Source organism: Chelonoidis abingdonii, chromosome 20 (genome assembly GCF_003597395.2).
Source record: "Chelonoidis abingdonii isolate Lonesome George chromosome 20, CheloAbing_2.0, whole genome shotgun sequence".
Classification (NCBI taxonomy): Eukaryota; Metazoa; Chordata; order Testudines; family Testudinidae; genus Chelonoidis; species Chelonoidis abingdonii.
Genome location: NC_133788.1, coordinates 24,902,468 through 24,912,047, shown reverse-complemented (window position 1 = coordinate 24,912,047; position 9,580 = coordinate 24,902,468). Strand labels below are relative to the sequence as shown.

The window sequence follows — 9,580 nt, the reverse complement described above, 5'->3', positions numbered from 1 at the left end:
TTCTGATATCCTTTCTAGCAATACTAATGTGCAGTCAAGAGTGTAAAAAAAAAAATGGAGATGAGCTGGGTTTAGGGCAGGGTAGACCAAATTCTAAGGTTATGTCAGATAATAGCTACAAGCCGACTAGTAGGATCACAGTTTGTGGAGACACATCTATGGTTGTATAGTGAGATACTTGTCTGGATGTGCCAACAAATATTACCTAATTGTAAACTTCATATGTTGTATAATTAAACGTATGTTGGGCAAGTTATTTTTTTTATTTTCATAAGTATGTTACAATAACGACGTAATAATAAATATTTGATGGATAATATGTCTCATTAGTCTTCACAATTGCATTTAGCAAAGAACCCTCATGCAGTGAAAACGCAGAAAGCAGACTAAATTAGTTTTAATAGAAATTAAAGGCCATGTTAAAATTCTAGATTAAGTTAGAAATATGTTTGGTAAAACAGAAATATGTGGATACCACTAATTAACTATAAATTGTGTGCCGATATTAGACCTTAACTTTTTTGATCCGCGATGCCCCTCGGCCACCTTCAAGTGAAGAAGAGGGAGAGCAGGATGACCACTGTGAAATCACTCGTATTCAGCATTACAGCTGGCCATTTAGGTATTGGCGTTCTATCTAAAGAGAGTAACGATTAGTTGGGGCCGGAAGCAATGGCCATGATCACTGGTGAATATGAATAAAGTTGGGAGCGAGAGTGAATGAGTCACCTGATAGGAAAGCTATTAACATGGCTGCCACCTATAATTGTCACAATAAACTCTCAACAATATCTGCTCACACACTCGGAACTACGCGAGACTTATTTTTTTTCCTATAGTATGTGTTTTTTTTGGTCCTAATCCTTAGGCTTGAAGTGTTTCATCAGGACCAGACATGAGAGCTTCTCCCAAGAGAGGAAGGCCAATATGACTTTGCTACGCCTATTAATCTATCCAGCCAAACCAGTCTAAATCTCTCTAATATTACGAACCCACCGTGAGATGAAATTCCCATGGGACTCATGGAGATATTGAAATTATAGGCAGCACAGTTGGGCCCGAGCTTCACTCTGCGAACTAGACTTTCCTTTCCACAAAAGACTAGTTCATTACCATCTGTTGTTACTGTCTATAGGCAGGGGTCGGCAAACCTTCAGAAGTGGGTCGTGCCAAGTCTTTCATGTTATTCACTGCCTGATTTAAGGTTTCGCATGCCAGTAGTACAATTTTAACATTTTAGAAGGTCTCTTTCTATAAAAGTCTGTAATTGACATAACTAAACTATTCGTTGTATGTAAAACAACAAGGTTTTTAAAAATGTTTAAGGAACTTAACATTTAAATTAAATTTAAAATGCTGTTTTATGCCCCAGAGCCTGCTCAGCTTGCTGCCCAGCCTGGGTTCTGTTCATTCTGGCTGGTTGGTGGCACGGCCCGGGATGTCAGACAATGGGGCGGGGGGAGGTAGGGCAGAACGTGGGGGGTGTTCAGGGGTCAGGGGCAGGGGGCTGTGGGGATACTGCAGGGGCAGAAGGCTGTGTGTGTGGGTTCAGGGGTCAGGACAGAGGGCATGGAGGTGGGGGGGGGGATATGGGGGATTCAGGGGGTGCAGGGCAGAGGGCTGGGGTGTGGGGGGGATTTAGGGGTCAGGGCAGAGGGCTGGGGTGTGGGGGTGCAGGGCAGAAGGCTGGGTGTGTGGGGGGGTGTAGTTCAAAAGGCTGGGTGTGTAGGGGGTCGGGTCAGGGCAGAGGGCTGGGGTGTTCAGCTCATGGGGGTGCGTCCAGCCCTCTGCCCTGAGTGGCTCATGGCAGGGGGTGGAAAGAATATGCCCTGTTTCACGGCCTTCCCCAAGGCCTCGTCCCTGCCTCTTTTCTGCCTCTATGGAACAGTGAGCATACTGCCACTCTTCCTCCTCCCCCTCTCAAGGGCCGTCAGCTGATCAGCACAGAGAAGGAGAGGAGGAGGGGCAGGAAAGCAGCACTGGGGGAAGAAGTGGAGGAGGGGGGAGGCTTGGCTGCTGCAGGACCAAGCTTCTGTTTCCTGCCCCCACAGGGGAGAGTGGTGGGCGGGACCATGGCAGGCAGCAGCGTACCACTCAAAATCGGCTTGCGCGCCTTATTTGGCATGTGTGCTGTAGGTTGCTGACCCCTGATATAAGGCTATATCTAAACTGGCACTTTTGTTGCTTGAGGTGTAGGGGGAAAAAAGACCCACCTGAACGACAAAACTTCAACGACGAAAAGCATTGGCGTGGACAGTGCTTCGTTGTCCAGAGCCATGCTACTGCCCCTCGTTGGGGTTTTATTTTGTTGTCGGTGATAAAGAACAGCCACGCAAGCACTTTACAATGGTGCGGCTGCAGTGGCACAGCCGCACCATTGTAAGGTGTGCTGTGTAGACGTAGCCTAGGACTGTAAAACGGGGGTTTTCCTTCTAAAAACTCTCTCCAGTTAAAAGGAGAGAGAACAAGGGATACCGTTAAAATGAGAGCCTTATTTAATGCTACGTTTTAAATGCTTTAACTATTTTTTTTTAAACAAAAGGTTTAAAGGATTTTAATGGTATGTTTACTATGCCCTGGTCTACACTACGAGTTTAGGTTGAATTTTTTGCAGCGCTCGATCGATTTAACCCTGCATCCTTTCACACACAGCCATTTTTATCAACTTAAAGGGGTCTTAAGATCAGATTCTGTACTTCTTCCCAACGAGAGGATTAGGACTGAAATTGACATCACCGGGTCGAATTTGGGGGTAGTGTGAACACAGTTTGAAGGTATTGGCCTCTGGGAGCTATCCCAGAGTGTGACCATTGTGACCGCTCTGGACAGCACTGTGGACTCAGATGCACTGGCCAGGTAGACAGAAAATTCAAAAGTTCGTAGAACTTTTCATTTCCTGTTTGGCCAGCCTGACAAGCTGATCAGCACAGGTGACCATGCAGAGCTCGTCAGCAGAAGTGAGCTTGGAGACGCAGAATCACAAAAGTGCTCCAGTATGGACCAAACAGGAGGTACTGGATCTGATTGCTGTATGGGGAGATGAATCCATGCTATCAGAACTCTGTTCCAAAAGACGAAATGCCAAAATATTTGAAAAAAATCTCCAAGGGCATGAAGAACAGAGGCTATAACAGGGACTCGCAGCAGTGCTTCATGAAACTTAAGTTGCTCAGGCAAGCCTATCAAAGAGGCAAATGGCCACTCTGGGTCAGACCCCCAGACATGCCACTTCTGTCATGAGCTGCATGCAATTCTAGGGTGTGCCCCTACAACTACCCCACCCCTGTATGTGGACTCCTGCAAGGGAGTTTCATGCAACAGGGTTGAGGATTTTGGGGACGAGGAAGATGATGATAGCACACAGCAGGCAAACGGAAAAACCATTCTCTCCGACAGCCAGGAACTGTTTATCACCCTGGAGACATTACTCTCCAAACCCGGGCTCCTGGACCTCGAAGGTGGAGAAGCCCCCTCTGGTGAGTGTACCTTTGTAAATATAATACATGGTTTAAAAGCAAGCATGTTTAATGATTAATTTGCCCTGAAGACTTGGGATGAATTTGCATTCCAGTAGCTTTACTGGCTGCGGTCAGGCAACATCCGTTTATCTCTCTGTGGTCCTCAGGAGAGTGGTATCATTCACAGTCACCTGGTGGAAATAGGGGAATATTAAGGGGACATTCAGAGGTGGCCGTTCCTGCTGGGCTGTGTGCCTGTGGCTGAAAAGAAATCATTCCCGGTGCTAGCCATGCGGGAGGGTGGTGGTGGTGGTGGTGTGCTGCATGTTAACCTGAAAACCGTAGCCCCTCCTTTTAAATGGCCAACCCATTTTAAATGATGAACCCAACTCTCCCTTTTTTCCTCCGGCAGTTGCAAATGTTTCAATGCTACCACTATCATCTCTGTCCCAAAGGGTAGCACAGATGAGAAGGCGAAAAAAATGCACTCGCGATGAAATGTTTTCTGAGCTCATGCAGTCCTTCTGCACTGAAAGAGCTCAGTAGATGTGTGGCGGCAAACAATATTGGAGTCCAGGGAAACAAAAAATGAACGCGAGGACAGGAGGGACGCGTGAGAGGAGAGGTGGCAGGATCAAGAGGAGCGGTGGCAGCAGCGTGATGAAAGGAGGCAGGAGGCAATGCTGAAGCTACTGAAGGATCAAACTAATACGCTCCATCGTATTTTGAGGTGCAGGAAAGGCAGCAGGAGCACAGACCGCCGCTGCAGCCCCTGTATAACTAACCGTCGTCCTCCCCAGGTTCCATAGCTGCCTCACCCAGATGCCCAAGAGTGGGGGGTGGGGGGGGGAGGCCTCCGGCCGCCCAACCACTCCGCCTCAGAGGACTGCCCAAGCAACAGAAAGCTGGCATTCAATAAGTTTTTGAAGTGCAGTGTGGCCTTGTCCTTCCCTCTTCCACCACCCCACCTGGTGCTTCCCTCCTCCCCAGTCCTTCCCGGGCTACCTTGACAGTTATCCCCCCATTTGTGTGACGAATTAATAAAGAATCCATGAATTTGAAACAATGACTTTATTGCCTCTGTAAGCAGAGATCAAAGTGGGGAGGGGAGGGCGGTTGGCTTACAGGGAAGTAGAGTGAACCGAGGGGGCGGGTTTTCATCAAGGAGAAACAAACAGAACTTTCACATTGTAGCCTGGCCAGTCATGCAACTGGCTTTCAAAGCTTCTGTGATGTGCAGTGCGCCCTGCTGTCCTCTTCTAACCGCCCTGGTGTCTGGCTGTGTGTAATCAGCGGCCAGATGATTTGCCTGAACCTCCAATCCCACCATAAATGTCTCCCCCTTGCTCTCACAGATACTGTGGAGCACACAGTGAGCAGTAATAATGACAATATTGGTTTTGCTGAGGTCTAACCGAGTCAGTAAACTGCACCAGCATCCCTTTAAACATCCAAATGCACCACCATTCTGCACTTGCTTAGTCTATAGTTGAACAGCTCCTGACTGCTCTCCAGGGTGCCTGTGTAGGGCTTCATGAGCCATGGTATTAAGGGGTAGGCTGGGTCCCCAAGGATAACTGTAGGCATTTCAACATCCCCAACAGTTATTTTCTGGTCTGGAAAGTAAGTTCCTTGCTGTAACAGTTCACACAGACCAGAGTTCCTAAAGATGTGAGTGTCCTGTACCTTTCCCGGCCATCCCATGTTGATGATGGTGGAACGTCCCTTGTGACCCACCAGTGCTTGCAGCACCATTGAAAAGTACCCCTTTTGTGGTCCGGTCCCAAGATAGGGATATGCATTCCGTCTATCATCCCCACTACAGTTAGGGAATCTCATTGCAGCAAAGCCATCCACTGTGACCTGCACATTTCCCAGAGTCTCTACCCTTGATAGCAGCAGCTCAGTGATCAAGTTGCCTATTTGGATCACAGCAGCCCCCACAATAGATTTGCCCCCCTCCAAATTGATTCCTGACTGACGGGTGGCTGTCTGGCATTGCAGGCTTCCAGAGGGCTATCGCCACTCATTTGTGAACTGAGGGCTGCTCTCGGTATTCTTGCGCTTCAGGGAGGGGGAGAGCAAGTCACAAAGTTCCATGAAAGTGCCCTTAGCATGCGAAAGTTTCGCAGCCACTGTGAATCATCCCAGACCCGCAACGCTATGCGGTCCCACCAGTCTGTGCTTGTTTCCCAGGCCCAGAATTGGCGTTCCATGGCATGGACCTGTCCCATTACCACCATGATGTCCAAATTGCCAAGGCCCGTGCTTTGAGAGAAGTTTGTGTCCATGTCCTCATCACTCTCGTCACCATGCTGCTGTTGCCGCCTTGCCTGGTTTTTAGGTTCTGGTGCTGCATATATTGCAGGATAATGTGTGAGGTGTTTACAGTGCTCATAACTGCCATGGTGATCTGAGCGGGCTCCATGCTTGCCGTGGTATGGCATCTGCAGGAGAGCAGAGTGACAACAGAAGTGTGGTGATGGTTTGCAGCCCTATTGTACCATCTGCTGCCAGCAGCTCTCAGGACACAACTGTGGCTGAGCTGAGTGGGCTGCATGTTTGCCATGGTATGGCATCTATACAGGGAAAGAAAGCACGAAATGATTCTGCCGTTGCTTTCATGGAGGAAGGATTGAGTGACGACATTTACCCAGAATCACCTGCGACACTGTTTTTGCCCCATCAGGCATTGGGATCTCAACCTAGAATCCCAATGGGTGACGGAGACTGCAGGAACTGGGATAGCTACCCACAGTGCAACGCTCTGAAAGTTGACGCTAGCCTCATACTGTGGACGCACTCTGCTGACTTAATGCGACTTAATATGCTTAGTGGGGACACACACAATCAACTGTATAAAATCGCCTCCTAAAAAATTGACTTCTATAAATATGACCCAATTTCGTAGTGTAGACATACTCTATGGTATTAAGCAGGCTGAGGTCTCTGTATATCAGCTGTTCTCAAACTATGGGGAGGGCCTCCCAAGGGAGGTGCGAACTTTGTGCTTTAAGAGCTCTGGGTGTCTGGGGCTCATGCGGAAGGGACGTGTACATGTGTTAGGTTGGGATAAAGAGGACAGCTGGAGCACCGCCACCTAGGCTTGGGTGTCTTCCCCCTTCCCCCCATCCGGCACTGGAAAGTAGCGGGGCTCCAGCTGTCAGCCTTGAGGTGGCCGTAGTGGTGCAGAAGTAGAAGTGGCAGTAGGATGCCAAGTCTGCTGCAAAACCTGATATTGATCAATATCGCTTTTAACATTGGCACCCTTCTGTGCTAGAGCTAGGTGCTGGTATATGTGCTGGCAGTTGGGGGTGTAAACTACTACAGACACAAGGCAGTCCCAATCAAATAAGGGGTGGGAGAGGGATAGCTTAGTGGTTTGAGCATTGGCCTGCTAAACCCAGGGTTGTGAGTTCAATCCTTGAGGGGGCCACTTAGGGATCTGAGGCAAAAATCAGTACTTGGTCCTGCTAGCAAAGGCTGGGGGCTAGACTCAATGACCTTTCAAGGTCCCTTCCAGTTCTAGGAGATAGGTATGTCTCCTATTATTTATTATTATAAGTTTGAGAACTACAGCTGACCCAGCCTCATTTATTGCAGAAATTAGAAGTCGTTCAAAACTAACTAGGCACTAGATGTTTCAAGTTGGGCAGCCAAAATTAATGGATGCTTGACAACCTCAGCCTTCTCTTGGCTACTCATCTGTAAAACTGGGATAATATCCTCTTGTCTAAGGGGTGTTGTAAAGATAAATTCACATATTTTTAAAGCATTCACACTCCAAAATGAGCATCATAGGAAAATCAATATTTTTGTATTGTATTCTGTGTAGAGCTTTCCTTACTGAACACCATTTAAACATGTAGCTGTACAATGAATGACAAGGCTACAAAGAAATACTGAATAACTAGCTGTCCAGTGGACACTGTCCATTCCATGCACTGAATGAGGTAGGTATTCTGTGGAAAAAATAGTGTGTGATCCTGTAATAACTAGATCCTAATACGTACAAACAGGAGGAATATGGTTGCATAGACAACGTTAGTTTTGGCATGTCCTAACTTTTGAGGGTTTGATTTTGAAGCTTTAACATTATAAAATAATGTGTTAATTCATTTTAATAATTATATTGTACTAGTGCTCAGGCACCAATGAGGATCATGGCACTATACAAAGAGGTGGACCTGATCCCTGCCCAGAAGATTTCAGTGGTTTAATGTGGTCTGTTACCGTGGGAATTTGTCTAATATTTTTAGAGTTGCTTGTCTTAAGTTCACAGCTGTCCGTTGAAAGATGAGGAATCACAGGTGATGAGGGGTAGGACTGAGTCCAGTTTGTTAAAAATGAAGATCAGTGCATAATTCTGAAAATTTAATCTTTTACTGAATGGCTTGAAAATCTTGGTTGTGAGAAGGAATAAAGTAAATAAGCAATTCAGAAGTCTGTGGGGAAACTCTATTTAATATGCCTAATGAGTAACCTTTTCCTCTCAGAAATGGTTGAATCAATGAAGAAAGTGGCTGGAATGGATGTGGAGTTGACAGTGGAAGAAAGAAACCTTCTATCTGTTGCATATAAAAATGTGATTGGAGCTAGAAGAGCTTCATGGAGAATAATCAGTAGCATCGAACAGAAAGAAGAAAACAAAGGTGGAGAAGATAAACTAAAAATGATTCGGGAATATCGGCAAATGGTAAGATAATTATGTACTTCGTTTAAAAAATTTTCTTCTGCTAAGGCAAAATATCATTTTACTGTCTGGCCTTGAGGGCTAATGAATCCTCTTTGAGTTCCAGCAGATTCTCAGGGAGAATACTTGGCTGACAAAAACATTTTACTGATGGTTGAATCAAATGCTTGTTGTCTTCTTCCATCAATATTGTGATGCCTAAACACCCTGTTCCTCCTCCAAATTGCTGTGATATACAGGTGACACATGACAGAAGCAGAAGAGAAGACTGTTTAGAGTACTCTTGTCAGAAGTTGTGTTCCAAGTTGTGGATCTGTTTCAGTTAGTTTTCTTGAGGTCTTCTGCTCTTGGTGTGCTGTAAACAAAGCAGAACTGTGATGACTTGCTAATCCAGTTGATTTGCACCTGGTGACAGTGAAGTGATGTGTTCTTGTTTTTTTTTTCTATGACTTTTCCAATTATTTCATAGATACAGTTGCTTTAAGGATACTCTTGTCTCTGTGAATTTTTGAATTTTCTTCTCTGGGAGAGAGTTTTTCTACATGGATTTCAGTCTGACACTTAGAGGAGCTTTAGACTTGGTGGGGTAGTTTATTGACTACTAGCAGGGAAATGTTGAGGCCATTTTAATAATTTGGCATTGCAACGCAAGGGAAAGCAAGGTACTGGTTTGATCAGGTCTTGTACAGCGAAAGTTTTCAACTGTGGTTGTTGATCTGCTGGGATTAATGAGACATTCTGGTTCTCCTAGTCTCTCTTGTATTTAATACTGTAGGTGTCTGCTCTGTAATTGTATGAATTGACAAGGGTTGCTCTTGGGTGACTCTTCTTTCTGAAAGGTCCTAGACAATAGTGCCAGGCTTATCTACTTTGAGGACAGTTGCATGTGAGGTTCCACAGCACGCCATTTTGTCCAGCATATATTTGGAGCTGTTGATGGCATGGCATTATGAAGTTAGTAATAATGGGACCCAAATTATATGGAAGGATCTTCTAAATTTTGTGACATTGGTGACACAGTGAAATTCTGTAACAGCTTCAGGTAAATTTAAAAAACAAACAACTTTTATTCAAGGAAGCATGAAAATTAATACAATAGACAAATACTCTTTGATTTTGGTGTTCTATTCTATTTTTATGTTGCATACTTTGTTTTTTGGCATGCCACAAACTTTTGGTAGACAGTTGAGCATATTAACCAAATATGTCATCACTAACAACCCCCTCTCCCCAAAGGGTGGCTTTTTTCTTCTTCACGGGATAACTAAAACATGTTAGTTTTTCTGCAGTAAAAACATAGAGGAGACAAGAAACTGTTGTTTTAAAATGAGGTAAACTAGGTAAAGGATATAGTGCTGATCTGGCCTACTTAATCTCATGATAAAATCTTTGAGTTGGAATTGCCTGTAGTAATCAATATCCTTTCTGT

At 45.5% G+C, this 9,580-nt stretch overlaps 1 protein-coding gene across 3 annotated transcripts in view; it reads left to right on the top strand.

Moving 5' to 3' along the window:
* Window positions 1-9,580, top strand: part of YWHAE (tyrosine 3-monooxygenase/tryptophan 5-monooxygenase activation protein epsilon) — a 67,306-nt gene that overhangs the window by 12,350 nt on the left and 45,376 nt on the right. For all 3 annotated transcript variants that reach the window (XR_012657312.1, XM_032788286.2, XM_032788287.2), the window contains exon 2: window positions 7,955-8,154. Coding sequence is in view for 2 of the 3 variants with exons in the window: in XM_032788286.2 (XP_032644177.1) it covers window positions 7,955-8,154 (200 nt within the window). In the remaining variant the exon portion in view is untranslated. The remainder of the gene's footprint in view (window positions 1-7,954; window positions 8,155-9,580) is intronic.